This window comes from Tupaia chinensis, unplaced genomic scaffold, assembly GCF_000334495.1.
Source record: "Tupaia chinensis unplaced genomic scaffold, TupChi_1.0 Scaffold000251_1, whole genome shotgun sequence".
NCBI classification, from domain to species: domain Eukaryota; kingdom Metazoa; phylum Chordata; class Mammalia; order Scandentia; family Tupaiidae; genus Tupaia; species Tupaia belangeri.
The window spans coordinates 3,911,926-3,938,577 of NW_006159731.1; the positions used below are offsets into that span (position 1 = coordinate 3,911,926).

At 39.9% G+C, this 26,652-nt stretch overlaps 1 protein-coding gene across 3 annotated transcripts in view; it reads left to right on the top strand.

Moving 5' to 3' along the window:
• Positions 1 to 26,652, top strand: part of ARL15 (ARF like GTPase 15) — a 494,530-nt gene that overhangs the window by 152,620 nt on the left and 315,258 nt on the right. For all 3 annotated transcript variants that reach the window (XM_006149015.3, XM_006149014.3, XM_027772066.1), the window contains exon 2: positions 25,035 to 25,179. In XM_006149015.3, the coding sequence (XP_006149077.1) occupies positions 25,035 to 25,179 (145 nt within the window). The remainder of the gene's footprint in view (positions 1 to 25,034; positions 25,180 to 26,652) is intronic.

The window sequence follows — 26,652 nt, forward strand, 5'->3', positions numbered from 1 at the left end:
AAGAGCGTCCTTGATCCTAAATACATATCCTAGTTTCCTGTCTCCATCAGTCCTTTGAGATCGTGCTGATCAAGATCACCAATGTCTTCCATATTTTCAATTACAATGGTCATCTCTGTATTTTGATCTAATCTAACATTCATCTTAGTTACATTCTCTCTCGAAACACTTAACTTTTTCTGACTTCTATGGCATTATACTTTCTGTTTTTTACTCCTACCACACTGGATGGTTTCTTCTCTTGTGCTGCACTTCTAAAGGCTGGAAAAACTTAGGTCTCCCCTTGCTTGTCATTAGCATTATCTTAATCTTGTAACTCTAGAGGAAGATAAAATGTGGTTAAGAGTTGTGTAAATATAAGATATGCCAAATCCAGTAGGATATGATTTAAAAGGTTATATGTTCTTTTTGTTGAAGAAGCATGTGAGTACAGTATGTAATTTATCATCATCAATCTCCATCTAATGATAAAAGGTTAGGAAATGTTCAGTATGGTTGTGAATGACCTGTGGAAACCATTTAATCAGTTATTTGTTTTTAGAAATCGAACAATATTTATTGAGCACATACTTTATTCCAGGCTTTGTTCTAGTGGCTGGGGTTGCATCAGTAAAAGAAGTACAAAAGTTCCTGCCCTCATGGGCTTTGTATTGCAGAGAGGGGAGGTAGACAATAAACAGATGAATAAGTAAATTATTGAGTAGGTAAGAAAACAAGTGCTATGCTATGAAAAACATAAAGCATGTAAGAGGGATAGATAGGGGATGTTGGGAGGATGGGTGGTTACAGTTTTTAATAAAATGCTTAGAGAAGATCTCACTGAAAAGATGATGTTTGAGTAAAGACCCAAACAAGATAAAGGAGTGACTATGAGTCATGGCTGTATTTAGGGCAGAAAATTTCTAGGCAGAGGGAATGGCAAGTGCAAAGGTCTTGAAGTAAAGATTGTACTCAAGAAGGTCCAGGAACTACAAGGAATCTAGTTTGCCAGATGCAGCAGACTGGGGGGAGGAAACAACAGATGTTGTCAGAGAAATAATTGGAGTTGGGGGACAAGAGAGTTAGTGGAAGATATTATAGGACATGTAGTCTATTGGAAGGGCTTTGATTTTTATCTTGAGTGAGATGTAGAGCCTTTGGGGATTTTAAGTGAAAAAAGAGACATGATCTGACATTTTTAGCAGGGTTTCTCTAGCTACTGTGTTGTAAATAGACTATAGGGAGGTTAGAATGGAAGCAAGGAGTCAGTTGTGAGGCTCTTGCAATAATCAAGGCAAGAGATGATGGTGACTTAGGAGTGGTCAGGGTTGAGGTGGTGAGAAGTAGTTGGATTCTAGATTTATTTTGAAGTCATTGCTGACAGAATTTCATAATGAATTTCATGTGTGGCTTAAGAAAAAAAAGAGGTGCTAATGATTGTTCTAGAGTTTTTGGCCTTCGCCACTGACAAGATGGAGTTGCTATTACTGGGAGGAGGAATATTTCAGGAGGAATAGGTTTGCAATGAGGAGATTTTATTTTTTAACTTTTTATCACAGTAAAATACACATAATGTTAAATTTATCACCTTAACCATTTGTAAGTAAACAGTTCAGTGATACTACATATATTCATAATGTATAATCGCTACCACCATCCATCTCTGCAGTTCTTCTCATCTTATAAAACTGAAAGTCTATACCTATTAATCAATAACGTACCATATCCTCCTCCCCAGCTACTGGTAATCACCATTCTACTTTGTGTCTCTATGGTTTCAACTATTCTTCTTGCTCATGTAAATGGAATGATACATTTTTCTTCTTCTGATTGGCTTATTTTATTTGTGTTATGATCTATATAGTAATGTCAGAACTTCATTCTTTTTTTAAGGCTAAACAATAGTCCATTGCATATACATACTACATTTTATTTATCTATTCATCTGTCTATTGGCATGTAGGTTGCTTCCATGTTTTACCTGCATGAAAAATACAACTGTGGGCCAGCCATGGTGGCACTGTGGTAATGCAACGTTTTACAATGCTGAAGCCACATGACAAGATCCTGGGTTCACATCCCAAGGATTCCTTTACACACCAGACTTGTACACATTTGCCCACGGTCCTGGTTGGCTGAGGCTAGGGGTAAATTGTGGTGTGATAATCCTGTTGGGGGTGCTTCTTCTCCTTTCTCTCTCTCTCTCTCTCTCTCTCTCTCTCTCTCTCTCTGATAAAAATAAACTTTTTAAATAAAAATAAATGAGTAATGCTCCATGAACATGGATATACAAATATCTCCTTAAGACTCTGCTTTCAGTTTTTTGGGTATATAATCAGAACTGATGTTACTGGATTATATGATAATTCTATTTTTAATTTTTTGAGCAACCACCATACCAGTTCCACAGTGGCTAACCCATTTTATATTCCTACCAATCACACATAATCCAGTTCCTACACATCTTCACCAAAATTTACATTTTCTTTTTTTGGTGTTGGATGTTTCTTTTTAATAGTAATTGCTATGATTTGAATGTGTGTGTCCTCCCAAAAATTATATGTTGGAACCTAGGTTCCATGTGATGATATTAAGAGAGAAGACTTTTAGACAATGATTAATACCCTTGTAAAAAAGCTTAAGAGAACTAGCTAGGCCCATATTGCCTTTCTGCCTTCTATATGTGAAGACACAGAATTTATTCCTATTCCCTTTTCACCCCTTTTGCCACATGAGGACACAGTAAGTAGGCCCTCATCAGAAATCAAATGCTGGCACCTTGATCCTGGACTTCTAGACCTCTAGAACTATGAGAAAATAAAATTCTCTTCTTTATAAATTTATGTATTAGCAAGTATTTGCAAGCAGGTGTGTGGCCTGAAATATTGGGCTGTCAGGAAAGTCATGATGCATTTTTACATAGAAAAATACATCATGACTTTCCTGATGACCTAATAGTGGCCATACTAATGGACATGAGGAGATGTCACATTGTAATTTTGATGTGCATTTTTCTCATGATTAGTGAAATTAATCATCTTTTCATGTGCTTGTTGGTCTTTTGTATATTTTCTTTGGGGAAATTTCTGTTCAAATCCTTTACCCATTTTGAATTGGGTTAATGAGGTTTTTGTTGTTATTGAGGTTGCGTTTCAGGAGTTCTCTATATATTTGGAATATGTGATTTGCAATTTTTTCCCCATTTTTTTGGATTGCCTTCTTATACTGTTGACATTTTTTTTTTTTTGACACACCAAATATGTCCTTAGAATTGGTTAGGAAGACATTTAAATGCCAAAGAAATGGAAAATCCAATGAATTAGTAAAATAGTTTAGGTACAACATTTTATTTTCATAATTAAAATATTTGTGTAAGCACAATTTAATTGTGATTTCAATTTTAAAAAATAAAATTGAATAATTTATTTGGACTCATAATTGTAAATATGTTTTGGGGACTAGAAAAGGAATGTTTGAGAGCTTAAGATTCGCCAAGGTTTGTGTATAATTTATTGGAGTCATAAGAATTTAGTGCTTGGAAACATTTCATGTGTGAAGTAATTTCCTTTTAAAAGGAAATTGAATATATTATATTTACAAATATAAGTTAAAATTTTAAAGGGAGTTTAACTAAGTTTGTTAGTGGGACTCAATGTTAATCAAAGTCCTTATTAAAAGTGATTGTTATAGTTTACTAGATTTATATCTAGAATAATAGGAATTGCAGGATAAACTTAAAAGCATAAAGAAGCAAAGTTTTTACATTTCTAGCTTTTATAATTTGATCACTAGTCTTTAACACAAAATAAATAGATTCATCTCTGTGTAAGAAGATCCAGAAACTCTGTGTTTGCAGACTTTCTAGATGACATCATCTATGACTTTAAAAACCATCCAGGGATTTTCATATTTTTGTCTTCAAATATAACCTCTTTATTTTCTTCTTTTCCTTTTCCTTTTCTTTTCTTTTCTTCTTCTTTTTTTTTTTTTTGAGAGGATTTTGCTATAGGGTAAATGTGCTCACCAGCAAGATAGAGAGAAACAGAGAGACAGAAAGTGAGAAATCCCCCCCCAGGGGGATGGCCATGCCACAATCCCTTCTCCTCATTCTCATCTCAGGATGCTGGGTACGCACGCACACGCGCCCAGCGTGAGTTTAAGCCACCAGGTCAGGGACTGAAATTGTCTTTGACTACATGGGAGTCCAGCAACATAGCCATTATACCAACTGCTGGTCATTTTCTTTTTTTAAAGATTTTTGCTTAGGGTGCGTGCACTCACCAAAGAGAAACAGAGGGAGACAAAGGGAAAGTGAAAAATCACTTCCCAGGGTTGAGGAGAGGGAATGGCCACACCATAGTCCCTTCTTCTCCATTTTCCTCCTGGAATTGGATTCTGGATATGCACACACATATACCCAGCGTGATTTTCAAGCCACTGGGTCTACTTGAATCATGGTCAGCCATGTGGGAGTCCAGCACCTTAACTATCAAGCCATCTGCTGGCCCCCAGGTCTAACCTCTTTTTAGAACAGCCCATTAAGTTATTCATCTGCATATTTGACATTTTCCTATGGATGTCTAATAAAAGTTATCTCAAAGGTAACTAAAACCAAAAACTCAATTTTTTTTATATCCTATTATCCCTAAACCTCCCTTAACTGATAAAGCCAAAATTTTAGATGTCTCCTTAATTTCTCTTTTTATTTCCGTCACTAAGACGACTCCATCAGGCAGACCTCTGTCAGGAAATAGATGGCGTATTGAAGTTAGTAATTTGAAGATACTTAACTAATGAGACAATTTATAGAGGTATAGACAGGGTATGAAGAAACCACTCCTTTTCCTCTAGAAGCAAAGAGAGGAAGCTGGGATTCGAACTCAGAGACAGAGAGGCTTGCATGATAAGAGCTGTGAATCTTGCACTAAGGATGCCCTGTCCTCATTGACCTTACATAGGAAGTGGGGGAATAACCCCACCTCATTCTCTTCCATAGTCTTTTGCTGGTGCCTCTATTTGGCTGAATCTGACAAATAGAAGCCTAGAGGGGAGGAGCTTCTGTTAACAGTCTGTAGGAGATTAGACCCTCTGTGGATGGTGCAAACTGGAGAGGAGTGGAGAAAAGCTGGGGACAAATCAAGATGTCCACCAAAATGCTAGCAAAGCCCACAGTACATTCATGCTATGACATGCTTTAGTTTTCTTTTCTTTCCCATGCTTTGTGCATTTTGAGGTTTTTGGCCCCTTTTCTTTGAAAGATTATTTTTGGTCTATTTTTCTTCATTGTTTATGGCCCTCTTTCTGTTTCTGTTTTTATTTAGTAATGATGCTCTCAGCCATACCTTAGGATACCAAGGACTCCTTCAGTAATCTCTTAGGTTAGGCAGAATTCTTAGAAAGTTAGCTAGGCCTGTAAAATGATATGCTTTTTATGTCCAGACAGTGTAAAAACATTGTTAGGAGTTGTGTTGAGGAGTACAGGGCTAGGCAGTGAAGCAGCAGTAAAATACCATGCTCTGCAAGGCTGACCCACATAGGTTCATGTCTGGAGACCGCCCTGAGTTCACTGGGCAGATACATGCCCATAATCTAGTGCTGGCTGAGGCTAGGGATGGAATGAAACTCCCTCTTTTTCTCCCTCCTGGAAGAAATAAGTAACTTTTAAAAATTGGGTGCACATATGTATTTTTTAAAAATTTGCTAGAGGGCACACGTGCTCACCAGAAAGAGTGGGAGCAAGGGAAAGGAAGAAAGTATCTTCCAGTGGTGCTTCATCATGTTGCAACCCCTTCTTCTCCATCCCTCATTCCTGTTGGAATCCTGGGCACACATGCACACACACCTGCCATATTTTTCAAGCCACTTGGGCTGGATTCTGACTGCTTGGTTGACAATGTGGGATCTGTCTCCCTCAACCAGTAGGCCACTGGGCTAGCCTGAGTACACATATGTAAAGTATAATTAATTACTAGTACTAGTTGATATTTCAGTATTTCTATATTGTGTGCTTTATTTTCTTAATCATTCATTTTGAAATATCATTAATTGTCAACTTACCCAAAATAAATAAGGGGGAGGGCTTTTTATGTTAATGCTATTGTAGTTTCTCAAGCCGACATTTAGTAAAACATTTGAGGTCGCATTTCAAACCACTGCTGAGACCATATCATCTCTTGGCCAAAGATTATCAAATAATTTAATGCTATCTTTATGGTCTCCCTTCTTAATTCTCCTTTTCTTCACATCCTTAGTCTTTCTTCACCTAACTTGAATGTGATTTAGAATATACTTCTTGCCTCTATTTGATCAAACTATGTCTGTCGTGTATCTTTTTATTGTCTCATTCATTTGTTTCTCACTCCTTTCAATAAAGAATTGAACGCGGCCAATGTTAAAGACACATATAAGAAGTAATATATGGGCTGGACCTGTAGCCCATTAGTGGAGCAGGATCCCACGTAGCTGACTGTGGTTTGAATCCCAGCTCCGGGAGCTTGGAAAACATTCAAAGATGTGTGTGTGTATGTGCATGTCCAAAATCCTGACAGGATGAAGAAGTGGAGTGAAAATGATTATGAGTGACTATGCTCCTCTCCCTCTCCTTCTATAGGCTTCTTTCTGGCAAGTGCATGTGCCCTTTGGCAATTAAAGAAGAAATAATATGTGATTTAATTTTGTATAATGTATCATTTCAAAATCTCATGTTTCAAGATTTTTGTATCATTTATATTCCTTTGGGTGAAAATAAATTTATAATCTATGAAAATATTTAGAATCAATAGCGAAGAGAGGGCTGTGGTCTTTATTGTATATTTACTTTGGAAATCCTATTTACTGACAAAATCTTGGGCAATTTTTAATTATCTACCCTTCCCCTCTGCCCCTAGATGATATGACAATGAAGTGTTATTTTAATATATGCAGATTTGTGAAGACTGAAATTCATTCGATTTAATAGCAGAAAATTGCATTTTTGTGGTGATCTTATTCCCCTTGTGCGGTTTCCCCAGTGAACCCTAATCCTTTCTAATACATTTTGTGTACTCTTTTGGTGATGAATATTTTATCTCTGGCAAACACTTCTACTCATTTATCCATAAATAAGTTCTTGTAGGACCTTCGTATCCAATATTATTGTAATTATGAAGTTGGTTTTAAGACTGAAGTCAGGGTCATGAGTATGCCTTTTCTTTTTCATTGCCAGAGGGAGCATGCATTTGTCAAAGAGATATGGAGAGACAGAGACAAAGAAGAGGGGGATAAGGCATCCCCCAATGGGGTATGGTCATGTTGCCATGTCTTCTCCTCTGTTTCTCCATTCAGTTGGTATGTTTTTCAAATCTCAGGGACCAGGATTTGAACTATTTGGTTAGCCATATGGGACCCAGCTCCCTTAACCAGTACAACCAGTAAAACAGAACCAGCCTGAGTAAGCCTTTTCTTGCTTATAAAGAGCTGGGGGTGGGGTGTGTGTGTGTGTGGGGGGGGTGTGGAGTGCCTATGGAACCAGTTCAGTATGAAGTCATAATTCCTTGTTCAGAAAATCATAAATTATCTCCAGATTCGCCAAACAAGTGAGGTAGAATGTCTTCTTTTACTTATCTTTTAAAAATTTAAACACATGCCTTTATCAGTGACTATGCTCCTCTCCCTCTCCTTCTATAGGCTTCTTTCTGGCAAGTGCATGTGCCCTTTGGCAATTAAAGAAGAAATAATATGTGATTTAATTTTGTATAATGTATCATTTCAAAATCTCATGTTTCAAGATTTTTGTATCATTTATATTCCTTTGGGTGAAAATAAATTTATAATCTATGAAAATATTTAGAATCAATAGTGAAGAGAGGGTTGTGGTCTTTATTGTATATTTACTTTGGAAATCCTATTTACTGACAAAATCTTGGGCAATTTTTAATTATATACCCTTCCCCTCTGCCCCTAGATGATATGACAATGAAGTGTTATTTTAATATATGCAGATTTGTGAAGACTGAAATTCATTCGATTTAATAGCAGAAAATTGCATTTTTGTGGTGATCTTATTCCCCTTGTGCGGTTTCCCCAGTGAACCCTAATCCTTTCTAATACATTTTGTGTACTCTTTTGGTGATGAATATTTTATCTCTGGCAAACACTTCTACTCATTTATCCATAAATAAGTTCTTGTAGGACCTTCGTATCCAATATTATTGTAATTATGAAGTTGGTTTTAAGACTGAAGTCAGGGTCATGAGTATGCCTTTTCTTTTTCATTGCCAGAGGGAGCATGCATTTGTCAAAGAGATATGGAGAGACAGAGACAAAGAAGAGGGGGATAAGGCATCCCCCAATGGGGTATGGTCATGTTGCCATGTCTTCTCCTCTGTTTCTCCATTCAGTTGGTATGTTTTTCAAATCTCAGGGACCAGGATTTGAACTATTTGGTTAGCCATATGGGACCCAGCTCCCTTAACCAGTACAACCAGTAAAACAGAACCAGCCTGAGTAAGCCTTTTCTTGCTTATAAAGAGCTGGGGGTGGGGTGTGTGTGTGTGTGTGGGGGGTGTGTGGAGTGCCTATGGAACCAGTTCAGTATGAAGTCATAATTCCTTGTTCAGAAAATCATAAATTATCTCCAGATTCGCCAAACAAGTGAGGTAGAATGTCTTCTTTTACTTATCTTTTAAAAATTTAAACACATGCCTTTATCTAATTCTTCTTTTATGTATTTATTTTTTTAATTTAAACACATGTCTCTATCTAATTTTTTCCCTTCTACTCCTATTACCCCACTGGTTTTTCTTTAACATGATAGTTTACTGCAAGCCTTCAGCTTTTATTCTTTGAGAAAAGTTGATTTTGTTAGCCAAGGACCATGTTTTTATTTTTGCTTACCATAAATATGATTGCTCTATTTTTTTTTTTGCATGTTCCAGATGAGTCGTTTTTTATTGCTATGACAGTTGCTTCATGATTATGGTGTGACTTGCAAACTGGAAAAGGGAGACTTGAAAAAATTGTGTATTACATAGACAAATATGTTGGCAACTAGAGTAACTTCATGTAAAAAAAAACAGAAAAGAAAAAGAAAGAAAAGAATGCCCAGTCACATATCCTTAAGGAGTTTACATCTGTGTTTTTGGTGACAAACATTAGCACAGACTACTCCATTGCATTTTGTTTTTAATTAACCAAAGCTAGATACCACATGCAGTCCTAAATGCCTCCTCTCCCACTTCTTCCTATATGATATTAAAGTTGAAAGGGAAAGCAAGAATATGCAAGTGTTAACATAAGAGCTGCCAAGCATTTGCCTTTAACACGTACATTCAGCCAGCCACCATCTTCTTAGATGTAATAGTTTGTTGGTAGGGGTATGAAGGAAATGCATGTGGAATAGGAGAGCAGAGTATTAAATAATAGGGTACACATAGGACATTGAAAGAACAAAATAAGTTAGCTCAGGAAAATCCAGACTAGATTTATTTGTTTGTTTCATTGTTTTTTCTTTTCTTTTTAAAAAATAATTATTTATTTACTATTATTATTTTTCAATTTGACCAGAAACAGACAGAGAGAAAGAGGAGAGGGAGGGATGACCAGAAACAGACAGAGAGAAAGAGGAGAGAGAGGGAGGAAGAGAGAGAGAGACAGAGAGAGAGAGAGAGAGCGCGCGAGTGAGCAAGCCACAGGGTCTAGGACTTGAACCACTGTTGACCATATGGGAGTCCAGCGCCCTTAACCACGATGCCACATGCTGGCCCCTGGTTGTTGGTTTTTAAAATTTCTTCCATGAACAAGAGAGACAGAGAAATAGAGAAAGAAAGGGAGATAGAGACTGCACCCCTAATAAGGTCTTCATGCTACGATCTACCCTGATCATGGGCATACATGGTCCCAGTGTTTACAGGGAAGTCTCCGGACACAAAGCCAGAACCCTCACATATGGATCTGCCTTGGAAAAGGATGAGGTACTGCTGAGTCACTGTCTGACTGCTAGACTAGATTTTTTTTTTTTTTTTTTTTTTTACTAGCCCTCATCCTTCTGCCTTGATTCAGCCTGAATTCTCTTAGCCATTCCCAAGAGCCTGGCATATCCTGTCAGAATAGGTCTATTGAACTGTAAGGTGAACAAATATTGTTCTGATTCTTTAAATTATTGTGACAAATTAAAGGTGTTTTGTCTGTTGGACCAAAACAAAATGTTTAGTTGATACTGTTTTTGGCTGCCCTGCAAATTAATACTCTGCTTTGAGAAAATTCCACAGAACTTAGAGTAAGAACTCTTTACCAGGTTGCTAAAGGTAGGGGCAGCTATTTTTCTTTCCTCAGTTCCTTGGCAGTCACGGTCTCAACACAAGACCAAGCTTGGTCAGTTGCATTCTTCAGCTGGAAGGTGCATTGCACCAGACTAGAGCAGTCAGAGGTCATTCTTGTGGCTGCAGTGGACTTCAGTGCGAGGTGGCAAGCAGTCAGTGTAAATGTGAGCTTCTAAACTATTGGATCTTTGGATAAGTCATGATATATTTTTCTATGTAAACTGTGTCATGACTTTTCGATGACCCAGTGGTAGATTGCTGTAGTGTTACCTGGAGCTATCTTGGTTCTTGTAGTTTTTTGGACTTCTCATCAATTGCATGAATTATTAATGTCCTTCTAGTGAATCATTTTTCTGTTATTTGCAATCAGAATCTGATTTGATATACAAAAGAAAAAGAATGTTTCTTTTAAAAAGGACTTGGGATGTTTGAGCACCATATTTCTCTGGTAGTTTGAGAATTTCTTTGATAGAGTAGATGCTGTATTTGACAAAGAGTTGGTGAAATGCAGGTATCATTCTAGTGAGACTCTAGTCAAGTACGTTATGCCCGTGGTTCCATCTCATATCTTCATTGGTCAGTTAGTGGTACTTGCACCCATCTATACAATTTGTGGTATAAGTTCACAAAACATGATTAAAAAAATGCTATAGGGTGTGCACTTGCTGGGCAGGGGGAGGAAGGGAGGGAGAAAGAGAGAGAAGTAGAGGGAGAGAGAGAGCACAAGAGAGAAACCTCTCAAGGGAGATTTCCATGCTGCAATCCTTTCTCTTCCATTCTCCTGTCAGGATTTTGGGCCCACACACAAATGTGCCTGGCAGAGACACGATTTAAGGCATTTGTACCTGTATTAATTTCAGGGGATAAAATAAGCAGGCACTTATTCATAAAACAAATGAAGTCCACATCTATTTTTAATTGTTTGAGGGAAGGGAAGTTATTTTTGTTAGTATTTTTGTTTTTAATAAGCATTTTGTTGGTGGTGAAGTCAATCGGTTGCTAACTCATAGATAAGCCCAAGCAGATCTGCCTTCATATGTGCATTCTGCTTCAGCTCCTGAAGTTTGACGGTAGTTGGAAAATGCCTCTTTAATAAAGCACACCTTTAAATAACTCTCTCAGATGAATTCCAGCTATTAAAGTGAGAAGATGGCTTGAACTACCACTGCTGCCAGCTCAGCTGTGGATCTGAAATGTCCAGCTGTGCCCTCTCTGCCTCTCTCATCACCGATAACAGACTTTGCAATCAGAATCTGTCTGGCAAGTGTGTTGATGTGTGAGGCGAGATCACATCTAGCTCACTGTACTGGCTCTTTAGTGCTAGACCATAGTAAACATTCGTCTTTGTCTGCACTTAAAGCAATGTGATTTGAGGATGCATAGGGATTACAGACACTTCTGCTCCATTATCCTTTTGTCTAAATCTGTATACAGGTCCATATTCAGAGAGAAGTGATTTAACTGTTAGGATAGACCAATAATGTTAAAAGCTATATTTTTAGGAATGCTTCCCTTTCAAGAGAAGAAACAAAATCTAATGATGTTCTCTTTATACATTATATTATGATCCCTTTCAATTATTCTTACAGCAAACCAAAGGACTACCTATAGGTCATTAGCCATCATTGTTATGTTATGCATCATATCAGATCTTTGACCAAATGGACAATGAAATAAATTTAAACTCTGAATTATCTTTAATTATCCGCAGTGAGAAGAATCCTGGTTGGTGGTTCACATGAGTTGATTTTCTTTAGGAAAACACTATTCTAAGTGAAAATTGTCAACATAGCTATCAGAATGCTAATGATATCTATTGCTTATTGAGCACTATGCTGGGATTTGTTATATAACACCTCATTTACTATTCACCACAGTCCTGTGGGACTATCCTTATTTTATAGGCTAGATAACAGCTTTTTGGTCAAGTGACTTGTTATGGTCACTGTAGAGCTGGATATCAGATTTGTCTGTCAAAACCACACAACTTAGTCTCAGGGAACACATCCTACCACATGGCTGATGCTGTGTCAGACATTCCATTTCCAAAGTTGTATTAAAAGTATTGCCTTTATTCATATGCCCCAAGACCAGTGGGAGAAGATGGACAGTAAATCAACTTTACTTGACAGATGATGAGTGTAGTTTTGACAGTGGAATGGAAAAGATGCTGAGGGAATTTGAAGAAAGTTACCTGTTGGGTCATCAGAAAAGTCATGATGCATCTTTGCATAGAAAAACATAGAAAAATACCTCATGACTTTTCTGATGACCCAATAAATGAGACTGAAGGTAACAGAAATCTTCCTGGAAGAAATGATTATTGAGCTATATTTGGAAGAATGAGTAGGAGCCAGTCAGAGGATGGGGGAATGATGTGAAGGCCTAGGTCAGCCTTTTTGATAACACAGAGCAGGAAAACGAAAGGATCAGTAACTGCACAGAGGTCTGTATGATTGGCGTGAGGACTATGTATATAATGGGAAAATAATAACAGTAAGAATTATTACTAGTTTTATATGTCAGACCCTGTTTTAAGTTTACAGACACTATTTCATGTAATTTCCTTAACAACCATTGGAGGCCAGAGAAGAAGGGAAAGGCCAGATCATAATAAGCCTTGTCTACTTAGCTAAGGTCTGAAAAAAAAATTTCTAAGTTTTTTTATTTGTTCCATGAGCAAGAGAGAGAGAGGGAGAGACAGACAGACAGACTGAGATATAGTACTCCCTTCAGGGTGCCAGTGCTGTGATCCGCCCTCAGTTTCAGCCGACCTGGATCATGGGCCCAGGTTGGCCTGTGTACTCAGAGGGTTATTTGGATTTGAATCAGCAACCTCCTCACATGGGTCTGCTTTACAGTGTTACAGTGATGCAGTTTACTGCTGTGCTACCATCTGGTTTCAGTGGGGAGATTTTAAATAATGAAAATTACTTAATGGGTTTAGAAAGATTACTGTCAGAATTTGAGAGACTGAATTGCAGTCAGTCAATGACACTAGTGAAGCTAATGACACTAGTTAGGAGAACAGATAGTGTAGTTATTCAGTTAGACATCACCATGATAATGGCTCGAACAAAAACTCCAGGGCCCACGAGAAACAGGGAGATGGGAGAGGGAGGCAGAGTTGGACAGATTTATAGAATTGGTGATCCGTAGCACACGTGGACTGAGCTCCATGTTTATGGAACCCAAACATTGTTAAAGTACTAGAATAAGATTTCCACTCTTAGGAACAAATAAGAAAAAATGATTTTAATTTGATTTCCTGTCTTTGGTTACAAGGTTCCCCATCATCAGTTCCAGAAACACCAAGAGAAGAAAGACTCTTACTTGTTGAGATCTTTCCTGGGCATTTTTAGGTGAAACTTAAAATCCATTTGAAGGTCTATCTAGGGAGCCCCATTCTTTAAAATGTGTTCATGGCCTGACTTTCCAAGTGTAAAAGATATAGAAAAATGCCCTGGTAAATAATGTTAAAAGTTTTTGCATATTTTTATGCTCTACTTTCTGTTTAGAGGCATTCTTTTCAGATAGTGACCCCCCCAAAAAAATCAAAAATAAAAAAATTACTGTCAGAATTTGAGAGACTGAATTGCAGTCAGTCAATGACACTAGTGAAGCTAATGACACTAGTTAGGAGAACAGATAGTGTAGTTATTCAGTTAGACATCACCATGATAATGGCTCGAACAAAAACTCCAGGGCCCACGAGAAACAGGGAGATGGGAGAGGGAGGCAGAGTTGGACAGATTTATAGAATTGGTGATCCGTAGCACACGTGGACTGAGCTCCATGTTTATGGAACCCAAACATTGTTAAAGTACTAGAATAAGATTTCCACTCTTAGGAACAAATAAGAAAAAATGATTTTAATTTGATTTCCTGTCTTTGGTTACAAGGTTCCCCATCATCAGTTCCAGAAACACCAAGAGAAGAAAGACTCTTACTTGTTGAGATCTTTCCTGGGCATTTTTAGGTGAAACTTAAAATCCATTTGAAGGTCTATCTAGGGAGCCCCATTCTTTAAAATGTGTTCATGGCCTGACTTTCCAAGTGTAAAAGATATAGAAAAATGCCCTGGTAAATAATGTTAAAAGTTTTTGCATATTTTTATGCTCTACTTTCTGTTTAGAGGCATTCTTTTCAGATAGTGACCCCCCAAAAAAAATTCAAAAATAAAAAAAGGGTTTAATACAAAATATATTTGTTTCTTTTTCCCTTTCAGCTAACTTATCTTTTTTTGTTCCTTGGGAAAAAAATAGTACATGGTCCAAAACTGACCTATGTGAAGTCCTGATTGGAGACCTTTGTGATTAAGGCGTATAAAGCTTGGGTCTTATTATAGACAGTTATGCCTGGGATTTTATTGTTGGTTTTATTGGATAATTCTGCTATTATAAAAATAGATATTTAAAAAGTAGGTTTTCTATCTAGCCCATTACAAGAATTACATTTTTAAAATAAGAAAGACACTTTTATTTTCTCCTCAGCTTCTTTTTTGAGTTTCTTAGTTAAAACCCCCAGCTCCACCACCCCCCCAAAAAAAAATCCTATTCTCTCTGATCTATTTCTAATGTGAGAAGACCTGAAATTTTGGATTGCTAGGAAGATAGAAGAATCTTGACTTGGTCTCTTTAAATCTAATTTTCAGATACATGACCTAACTTTTCAAACCTCACTTTGGTTCATCTTGAAATGCGCGTACCAGGGCGCATGAATGCCACCGATCAAGAATGACTGATGCGCAGACTGGGAGCCACGTGGGCCCCTGGTCTGGTTCAGCGCCACGGCACTCTCTTCCATTCAAAGTCTCAGATGTCTGCCCCTCTGCAAAGCCGCGAGGCCAATGTCTATAGCTGCTAAGCATGAAATCCCCTGCTTCTGTTTGTTTCTTTTGTTGCCACGAGTTAATAGGGACAGAGACAGGAGACAGCCCAGAACAAAGCAGAAATAATGGAGTATTTCACCCCAAAAAGGAATGTGGATTGAGAAATACAAAGGGTAAGGCAAAGACAGACTTAGTGTCCTGAGGCAGTGTGATGTATTGGCCAGAGCCTCAGCCCTGGGACAGTTCTGGGCCACAGCCTTCATCTGGGAGCTCAGAGCAGCCCACATGGCCGAAGGTTTGACCTATCTTCTGTAAAAACAATTTGTTGTTTTTCCCACTAGGGTCTTAAAGGGCAACAGAATTTTTTCACCCCCCAAAAGTGGATTGCTTCTGCAACGTGGGGAAGCATCTTTCGCTGGATGGTGTCTGACGGTCAAGGGGCGTCTCTCCAGTTCTCCAGCACCCTGCTTGTTGTCTCTGTTGTTGGGGGGCTGTTTGAAACTTACATTTTTTTTTCTCTCTTTCTTGCAGAATCCACCAAGATATCAGGGCATATTTGACATACATTTTATCTTCTTTTCAACAGAGAGCAGATTAGCTAAGAAATTGCTTCATTATAGCCCGTCTTCAAGTGCCATTTCTGCATGAACCAGTTTACTCATGTATTTCTCTCACATCTTTTTCCCCAGCACATTTTATTTTATTTAGTATTAGCTTATTAATTGAGGTATGATTTATATACACATGTATCTTAAGTGAAACTTCAAGGACTGTTCCAACTAGAGATTTTTTTCCTTTAGTACCGTGCTTAGAATCAGAAATCTCTGCAGGCTAGCGTGGGCTTCTCTTAATAGACACGCTTTGTCCTTTCCAGAGGACAAAACAGGGTTAAATGAAAGCAGCAAACAGTGGGAAAAAGAAGCCAGCAGCACTTCAGTACCCCCTTGTCTTCAGTTCCAGCCAATCCTCTCTCCTTTTTCCATGCTCCCTAATTCAGCTGGGTTGGACCTTAAAGGTATTGTTTACCACCCAAGGCTCTGAAGAGAAGGCTGCAGGTCTCTGCCTGGAATGAAAGGTCCTCCTGCCATAAACCTGACAGTGCCAGGAAACAGGCAATGCAAAGCCTTGCGTCGTCTCCTTCCCCCTTACACAGGCAAACTTACTTAGAGCATTCTTTCTCCCCCTCAGAACAACATAAGCACTCTACTTCCGATGCTCTGTGCCCTGACTCCAGACATAGCAGTGCCAGAGCCAAGAGGATGTGAGCCAGGGCTCTGGCACTCAATAGCCCTGACTTGAACCCCAACTCTGCCACTTACCGGGTCTCTGGTCATTTTCTTATCTCTGTGTTGTCCTCGACATAGAATGGATCTAAAGTCTCTTTCGTGTGACTTTTTTTTTTCTTTCTTTTTTTTTTTTAAGTGAGATTTTTGCTATAGGATGCCTGTACTCACCAGAGAGACAGAGAGAGAGAAAGTGAGAAATCACCTCCCAGGGGGGATGGCCACACTGCAATCCCTTTTCCTCCGTTCTTCTCTTGGGATCTTGGGTACGCACGCACACGCACCTGGCGTGAATTTTAAGCTGCCAGGTTTGGGATTCAAACTGCAGTTGACCTTGTGGGAGTCCAGTGATGTAACCATTATACCATTTGCTGGTCCCCAATGTGTGGCATTTCCACAGATGGTAAGAGCTTATCATCCCAGTGTCCCAGAAAACATCCCTAGAGCCAGACTGCCAGGGTTTGAATCCTGGCTCGGTCATGTGGGAGTCCAGTGCCCTTAACCACCACACCACCTGCTGGGCCCAGAGTCCTCTTCTTAAAATGGGAATCATATAGTTCATTTCTTACTGGGTTGTTCTGAGGAATAAGTGAATTCACACACACAAATCAGAGCTATCTGGCACACACTAGTGTTAGCTGCCTCTGGTTTTGTTTTTAAGTTATTAGGACACCCACCCCGCCTCAAGTCTCCTAAAAGCTGTCAGCTCTCACAAATCCTATAACACATTTTGCATTGTGTTATATCATGTTTTGGTTGAAATTTTCCCAGAAGAGACCTTTATTTGACTATTAGAGATTTGGAAAATGTTTTGTTCTAAATAAGGTCATTTTAGATATTTAGGCACTTAATGTTTTATTCATTGAACATGCCTAGTGTTAGAAAAAACTTGTAGAAGTTGACATACTTTTAAACACTTATTTTGTTTTTTTCATTGTGAAAGTTGATAGGGGTCAGAATGTATGGATGCTTCTTTTTCAGTTTTGAAGCCAAACTACATGAGAAATATATCCACTTAAAGTTATGTCTGATCTTTTGTTTTTGTTTTCTCTTGTTCTTAGATATCAACTCATAGATCTTTCATTAAATCTAAAGTGTATTTATTGAGTACTGTGCTGTTCCCACTCTTGGGCTACATTGAAAAAGTCCCAGTTATCTGCAGCAGGAAACCTTGAGTTTTTGTCGGCTGAGCCCAGTATTTAAATAAGGAGGGAACAGTGTGGGGCTTGGGCAATGACTGTGGGGAAGTTTCGAAGCTGACTGAAGAAAATTTTCCAGCAACTGTATGGCTTTGAGCTTCAATCAAATTGAAATCATGCTCAGAATAAAATCATGTATTCATGATGAAAAACAGAGCATCAATTGAAACAAATGCCATGTCCCAAAAGGCTGGGAATTTAGCGACACAGGATGGTAGTAAATACTGGCAGTGCAGGGTCCCGTGCCAGAATGGGAGGGTTCTGAGCTAGACTCTCATCTAGAAATATGTGGTTGGAGGATGTCTCGGCTGCTCTGTTTTGGTGCCTGACCACCCTTGGTAGCTGTAAAATGAAACTTTTGAAAGCAGTAATAGCACCAAGACTGGACAAGTCTTTGAGTCTGTGTGCTTGTTTCTTCTTCTGGCTAGTTAAAAAATTCATGTGGCATAGTATAAACTGCAGTGCTGGTAGTCTGTGTATAGGACCAAGGAGTGGAAGAAGGGATTGGTTCTCTCAGCATTGTGGAAGACTTCGCAGAGGATGTACTCAGATTGTTGGAGGGATTTTTTTCCACTTAATGAGTGATATAGAGGGTTGCTGGAATCAATAAGGTGGAAATTTAGTGGAAAACGAGATATAAAATCAACTGTTTAGTTACTGCTTTATGGTGTTAACTTATTGAGCAGTTATTCATCAAGTGCCTACTATGTGCAGCGTTCTGCCAGCCCTACCAAATATTTGGCACTGTCTCCAATAGAATGAGGATATCTTAAAATGAACTTACTTTCTTTTTTTGGGGGAGAGGTTTTTGCTCTAGGGCTTGTGCGCTCGCCAGAAAAACAGAAAGAGAGACAGGGACAGAGAGACAAAGTGAGAAATCACCCCCCAGGGGGAATGGCTACGCCACAATCCCTTCTCCTCCATGCTCCTCTCAGGATCTTGGGCATGCACACACAAGTGCCCGGCGTGAGTTTAAGCCACCGGGTCTGGGACTCCAACCATGGTAGACTACCTGGGAGTCCAGCGACATAGCCACTGACCTTACTTTTTTGGTGCTAGGCCACCAGACTGAAATGTAAGTCCTGGTTTGACCCTTGCAATTTTATCTTTTACTTATTTTCACTTCTAATACTTGTGGTTACCTTCCTTATAAACTTTTTGCTCCTGCTTTTTAGCTAACCCGTATTTCAGCTAAAGACTACATGGTCTGTGCGAAATCTACAACACAGTCTGAGCTAATCCTGGTGATTCCGGTCTTTGCCCTCACTCCAGAACTTGGCACGCTGTTTTCTCACACGCAACATCGGTAGAAGTTTGTGCGCGCACGCTAGAGGGAAACATGCTGTGTCCTGACATAATATGATAGATACACTGGGTTCTTTTAAAAAGGAGCAAGTCGTTGCTAATCCCATGATGACTGAAGCAGACTAGGCAACAGAGACCATGACCTTGGTTGGCCCCCAGAGGGTATAGTTACAATTCAACTGGCTATTTTCCATTTCCTGCTTCAAGTGAGAGCCAAGAGTTGCCCGTCTTTAATGTCTTGGGTTGAACTAGGGTGTGATGGTGCTGAGGACTGAGGCAGGAAAAGGAGTATACTCTGGGCTGCACGTTAGCTTGCCAGCCCCTTACCAAGGAAGTTAACTCTCATCCACAGCAGCCTGAGAAAATGAGCATCGTGACGAACAGTTATTTACTTGTACTGTGCCTTTCTTAGTAGCATAACGCATTGAACCCATGCCTTATAACATCCTCCTAAAGAAAGGAAGTGGCAGATAATGTTCAAACGTTACTGGTTAATCATGGGGAAACTGAAGCATGGATAGGTTTATGGGGCTTGAACAGAGTTACACAATGCCTTAGTGTCTGGCCTGGGAATGAAGCCTGAGTTTGCCGCTTGCTGTCAGGACTGCCGACAGCATTGTGTTTCGCATTGTACAACAGTGAAAAGGGCTTACTCTTAACAATGCAAGAGCTGCTGTAGGAGACAAACACAATGAACTTTGGTACAGTATAGTCTAGAGGCCAAAATGAGTAATTTTAAGTAAATTGACTATAAGATCCAAAGCCTTATTAGGTTTTAAAACAAAAAAAGAAAAACAAATGAAAGTTTTTAGGAACTATCTCAAAAAACATTCTTCCTCCGTTTGAAGTATCATACTCTTTAAGAGTTTTATTTTATTTGGCTCAATATCTGACACTGTTCCTATCAATAATAAGATTTATTTGCTTATTTATTTTTAGTACATATTTATTTCTAAGATTCTATGATTTATTTCTAAGGTTCTGCTTTATATCTGTCATTCTAGCCTTTATGTTCCAAAATACCTTATTTTCATAGCCTGTAGTTTGAGAGGGAGGCTTTTGTTTTATTCAGATTTAGTCTGAGTTCTTACAGTACAATTAGAACTACTGAGCTTGGGTTCAAGAAAGAGATGGAGTGTATGGGGGGAGATAGCATGTTGGGTGTCTTTACATTCTGTACGATTAAAACCAAGGGAGTAGAGATGATTTTACTAGGAAGAATACAGGGGGAGGGAAGAGAAAAGAGAGTGTAAGTTCATCGCTAAATTGTCTTTTATGTCAGAAGTATATGATGTGACTTCGAATAAATTGGCAAATGATATAGCTATCAACGGGCTTGGCTACAAAATTTTTATACTCTGGACTTTAAAAAAAATTTTATTTTGGGGGGGGGACGAGAACAAACACCTCCAACAGGGTCTTGATGCTTAGATCTACCTCTAGCCTCAGCCAACCCCAGATCATGGGTATGCATGCACTTGACATATTCAGGGAGGTTTCCTCTGGGCATGGACCTGGAACATACCCATGTGGATCAGCTTTACAGAGCATCACATTATTACCACTGCACCACTAACTGGCTCCTGCACTCTGAATTAAAAACAAAACAAAACAAAAACAACTGAAGATGAAATTACGGAACTTCTGGCCATGGTATATTGAGTGGTATTGGTATATGGATAATTTTTTTTTTGAGAGGTTTTTGCTATAGGGCACATGCGATCACCAGACAGAGAGAGATAAAGAGATAGAAAGCGAGAAATCACCCCCCAGCGGGGATGGCCATGCCGCAATCCCTTCTCCTTCATTTTCATCTCGGAACCTTGGGCACGCACACACATGCGCCCAGCGTGAGTTTAAGCCACCGGGTCCAAAACTCTCACCATGGTTGACTACATGGGAGTTCAGCGACATAGCCATTATGCCAACTGCTGATCCTGGTATATGGATAAATTTAAACAGGGTACAATAGCAGTCAGTCACATGCAATTTCACTATGTATTGGAACTTTACCATTGTTCAGACCAGGGTAGTTGGACTAGTCCCTCTCCAGGAGGTCATATGGAGAAATCCCAGCAGAGGAGCTCAGTGAGAATGGGGGTCTCCACAGCAAGAATAACATCTCTTCCCACTTTCCCAATAAAACCAAAGCAGCCCAATGAGAGAAACTGTATGACCAGTGTTTCTTTGTGACAGCCAAACAAGGCAGACCTCTCCTCAATGAGAACAGCTGCTAGCTCGTGGCCATCTTTGAGAAAGTACATTCACACACACACACACACACACACACACACACACGCATGCGCGTGCCCGCATGCACACATATAAACTTGTCTATGAGAAAATCTCTCATCATGAGTCTGGAAGGCTTGCTTTTTCATGGAAAAACGTTTGCAAAATACCAGACACTATCAGCGAGTCTTGATCAAATCTGGGATGGGATGTGTTGGCATCTAAAAGGCTGTTTATAGCTGTGGTCATTAATTTTGAAGGAGAAGGCATAATGGAACTAAAGCAGGGCCAAAGAAGAGCAACTAATATGATGAAGGAGCAGGAGGGGTTGCTATATGAAGGCAGACTGAAATAATTAGGACTCTTCTGGCTTGAAAAGACTGAGAGAAAATGTGATTAGAATTTAATAAACCCATGAAGAATATGGATCATTGAACTGTTTACCAGAAGTAGGCAGAGCCTCTTAAAAAAAATAAGAAAAAGTGAATTTAGGACAAAAAGAAGCTATAATCTACCAAGAAAGTAGATCCTGTACATCAGAACTACTTTTTTGGGAACTTGAATAACTTCTGGCACTGAAGTGAAGAGAAAAAGTCAAGGGTTTCTACTATTTTGACATTATTTTTTTGAAGTGTGGGTGGCCTAGTGAGAGCATAAATCATTGGGTTTTATTACCTTTTATGTTCTCTTTTTATTTCCTTAGGTGAAATTGAACAATTAAACAATTTTGTTTTAAGGATAGAGTCTGTGCCATGTTCTGTGCCAGGCACTAGAGTTACTGAGATGAGGATGGACAGACATGGTTCCCACAGTCTGATGACAGGGAACTGTCATCATCTGTGTGAAGAATTCAGAAAGTGCTATGACAGCTTGACACAAATTACCAACACAGTCTTAGTATCGGCGTAGACTGCCCTGGGGAAAGAGGGATTAAGCTGAGAGCTAAAAATTAGTAAGGGGTTGACTTAGTCAAGAGTTTGGGGAAGAGAGAACAGTGTCTGGAAGTGAGAGAGGTTCAGCATGGCTGGAATGGGGTGGGAGAGGGTGATGAGACTGGGGGTTGACTGGAGCAGGTCGTAGAGGACTTTGTAGATTATGAGAAGGGTTTAGGCCCAAGTATAGAGGAAAATCACTGCATTGATTTAAGTAGATATGATCTGATTTTTTTTTTTTTTCTTAAAAGCAATCATAGTGGCTGCTGTGTGGTAAATAGGGCAAGAGTAATTATGCTGGCACCCATGAGAAGATGTTAAGGTCCAGGTGACAACTGCCTGGCTTGGAAAGAAATGGACAGATTCTAGACCTATTTCAGTGGTTATATGGACCAGACCGGTTGAATAGATATGAGAAATGAGGGAGAGAAATCATCAAGCCTGATTTATGAGAGTATGGCAGCCAATTAGGACTTAGATTTTATCTTGGTAAGAAGAATCAACACAGGCTTTTTTATAGGTCTCTTCTCTCATGGTTTCCAGATGACCCAGAAGTGAGTAGATTTGCTTCCTTCCTTCTTTGCCTCCCCCTCGCCCTCTTTCTCTCTGTCGTGAATCATTCGGGGCCTAAATATTTCAGGCTCTACAAGCTGGCACATAGTTGGTCCCTAGTAAATGTATGGGGGATAAGTAGAATGATCAAAAACTGTATGAATGATATCCTTTCCCCCAAGTCCCTTTGTATTTAATTCTTACAGAGCATTGCAGTTCATAATATCCTGAGGTCAGTTGAGCTGGAACATAATTTAGCAAAGGCTAAGAAGGCAGTATGTGTACAGGGACTATTTAGTGATTTTTTTGTTTTGTTTTTAAGTTTTTTTGCCATAAGGGATGTGTGTGCTCATTGGAGAGAGAAAGTTAGAGACAGAGAGAGGAGAGAGAGGAAAGTGAGGGAACCAGTAGTTAGCGCAATGGCTATGTCGCTGGACTCCCACGTAGTTGACCATGGTTCGCGTCCTGGACCCAGTGGCTTAAAACTTACGTCAGGCGCATATGCGTGCATGCCCAAGATCCCGAGAGGAGAATAGAGGAGAAGGGACTGCGGCGTGACCATCCCCCCTGGGGAGTGATTTCTCGCTTTCTGCCTCTATGTCTCTCTCTCTCTGTCTGGCGAGCACATGCGCCCTATAGTGAAAATCTCTCCAAAAACAAAAAAAAAAAAAGGAAAGTGAGAAATCATGCCCCAGGGGAGATGGCTATGCTGTAAGTCCCTCTCCTCCATTTTCCTCTGAGTGTTTTGGGTACACGTCTGGCATATATTTCAAGCCACTAGGTCTGGATTTGAACTTCAGGGTCGGCCATGTGGGATCCAGCATTTTGACTGCCTTACCACCTGTTGGCTCTATTTAGTGATTTTAAAAATCTTTCTATGTGGGGCAGGAGGCAGCAGGTGGTATAGTGGTTAAAGTATTGTACTCACACATGGCTAACCATGGTTCGAGTCTTGGATATGGCTGCACAAATCTCATGTCAGGTGTATGTGTGCCAAAACTCCTGAGAAAAATGGAGAAGGGATTGCAGTGTGGCCATCCCATCGAAGAGGTGGTTTCTCACTTTTTCTCTCTCTGTGTCTGTGTCCCTGGTGAGCACAAGCACCCTACAGCAAAAAAATCTCTTAAGAAAAGAAAAATCTCCATTTTGAAGTGATGTCAGAGAGTTATAAGACTATAACTCTTGTAAGACTTCCCTAGACTCCTCACTTGGATTAACCTGTCACTGACATTTTGCCATGTTCACTTTATCACACTGCTCACCAGATGGAGATAGAGACTGAGATAGAGATTTAAAATTTTTCTGAGGCAGTTAATTGCAGACATTTAAAACCTTTCACTTCTGGGGCCAGCCGCAATGCTGCAGTAGTAATGCAGTGGTCCGCAGTGCCTCCGGATGTTGCAACCGTGGGGGAGGGAGTTCGGGTTTACATCCCACTGTTTCTCTGTGCAGCCAGGTGTGCGTGCATGCCAGTGATCCTGACTAGCTGAGGTCAGGAGTTGGGTCAGGGTGTAAAGTCATGTTGAGGTTGTCTACGTCTTTGTCTCCCTCTCTCATGTAAGAAATAAACATACTTTTACCAAAAAAAGCAAGCTTTTCACCAATATTTTTTTTAATTTTTCATTTTTTTTTTCTTTTTATAAAAACCACAGTACAAGGGCTGGCAGGTGGTGTGGTGTGGTTAAGAGGGCTGGTCTCCCACATGGCTGACGGTGTTTCCAGTCCTGGACCTAGTGGCTTGCTTTTTCACTTTCCTTCTCTCTTACTCACTGTCTCCCCCTCTCTGGTCAAATTAAAATATATAAACAAAGTGAAATAAAATAATTCTTTCAAAATCAAAACAGTGCAGTGATTGAATTTAAGAATTTAACTTTATGCAGCACCATTATCTCGTACTCTCGGTGTTTAGCCCTCATCTCATGTGCCAAAAATGTCATTGATGGCCGTTTTTTCCTCCTGATTCAGGATTCAAACCAAGATGCATTGCTTTGCATTATTATGTCGTTTTAATCTTCTTTAACCTTGGAACAGTGAAAGAAGTCTTTCTTTGTGGTTTAAGACACTGATCTTTTAGAGGAAATGGCCCAGTTGTCTTCCAGATGCTTTTGGGAGCGGCTTCACCAGTTCCGCTGGGGCTTGGATTCAGGTCCGCGCTGGGGAGGGGAGCGCTGCGTGATGACGTCACGGCGCACGCACAGCACCTGCGACCATGCGGAGGGAGGTGTGGGGTAGATGCCCGGTTACTTGGTTAAGGTGGGGACCTTCACAGGTGTTCTCACGTTAAAGTTACCATTTTCCTTTTTATGATTAGTAGGATATTAAGTCACTCCTAAATATTCACTCAGTAGTTTTAAATGTTCCTAAGATTTGTTTCCTAGTTTTATCGTGTTTATAAGAACCATGCTTCTCTTTTCTCTCGGCAGTGTTTTAGAGCACTTTGCTGCAAGGGACCACCACCGGCACGACCAGAATATGACCTGGTTTGCATAGGTCTCACCGGTTCTGGCAAGACCAGTTTGTTGTCAAAGCTCTGCAGCGAAAGCCCCGAGAACGTTGTGTCGACCACCGGTGGGTACCAAGCCAAGGTTCTAGCCCTTTCTATTTGCTATCCACAGTGTAGTTTCCTGTACTATTATATCGGCGCAATTCCTCTTCAACCCCCGTCGCCCCACTTTCCTTCCTTTTCCTTTCTCTGCCTCAACCCTTCCTTCCCCAACCCTTCTCTTCCTTTTCCACCCCCATTTGTGCCTTAATGTTTCAGTCGGTTTCTTTAATTTTAAATGTCTCTTTTAAAAAAGATTTGAAGAGGGTTTAATAGCATTAATTTGTTTTGCATCCTGTATTTCTCTACCTGGTCATTTTAGAGGCACTGAATAAATCAAGCTCTGAAAAATATTAATACAACCTAGTCCTAAAGTCTGGAACTCTGGTACTGCAAAGAAGTGAATTCATCTCAGGTCCCTTGAATGCTATCCTCCCTTGAGTGTCACTCCAGCCTACTTTTGTCAATTACATACTCCCTAAACAGTATTACCTGATGTAGTCCAAATCAACTTCCCTCCTCATCTTTCACCTGGCGGATGGTCAGCACAGGAGACTATTGATCACCTTTGCCATGTTGACACCTCTGTTCTCTAAGAAAAGTCAGTTCAGGGCAGCACTTTTCAGTTACGACAGATTTTTGCTCCCAAGGAGATGCTTGGCATTATCTTCAGGTTTTTAGAGCTGTCAAAATGGAGGAGGCTGCTACTGGCTTCTTATGGGTAGAGGCCAGTGATGCTAGTAAGCGTTTTGTCCAAGAAAAGTCAGTTTAGGGAAGGGATACTCAGTCAGAAGAGGTGTTTACCCCCTCAGGTGACATTCGGCAATGTCTGAATGTTTTTAAGCTATTGCAGTGGGAGAGGCTGCTGCTGGTTTCTTGTAGGTACAGAGACCAGTGATACTATTAAACATTCTGCAGTACTCGGGACAACCACTTCACCACCCCTGTCCCCCCAGCAAAGTGTTATGTGACCAAAATGTTCTTAGTGCTGAGGTTGAAAAATTCTAGTTGGCTTTTATTTTGTTTTCAGTTTTTGCTCTAAGGTGTGTGTACTCACTGGAGAAAGAGAGAGAAAAAGTAAGAAATCACTACCCTTTGGGGGGTTAACTACATAATTCTTTCTCCCCATTCTCCTCTCAGGATTTTGGCCATGCACGCACACATGCCTGGCATGTTTTTTTATTTTTTTTTTGGAGAGGTTTTTGCGCTTGCCAGACAGACAGAGACAGACAGAGAGACAGAAAGCGAGAAATTACCCCCTGGGGGGATGGCCATGCCGCAATCCCTTCTCCTCCATTCTCCTCTCGGGATCTTGGGCACGCACGCACACGCGCCCAGCGTGAGTTTAAGCCACTGGGTCCGAGACTCGAACCGCAGTCGACTACGTGGGAGTCCAGTGACTTAGCCATTATGCTAACTGCTGGTCCCATGCCTGGCATATTTTTCAAGCCATCAGGTCCAGGACTCTTAACCACTCAGTTGGCCATATAGGATATAGC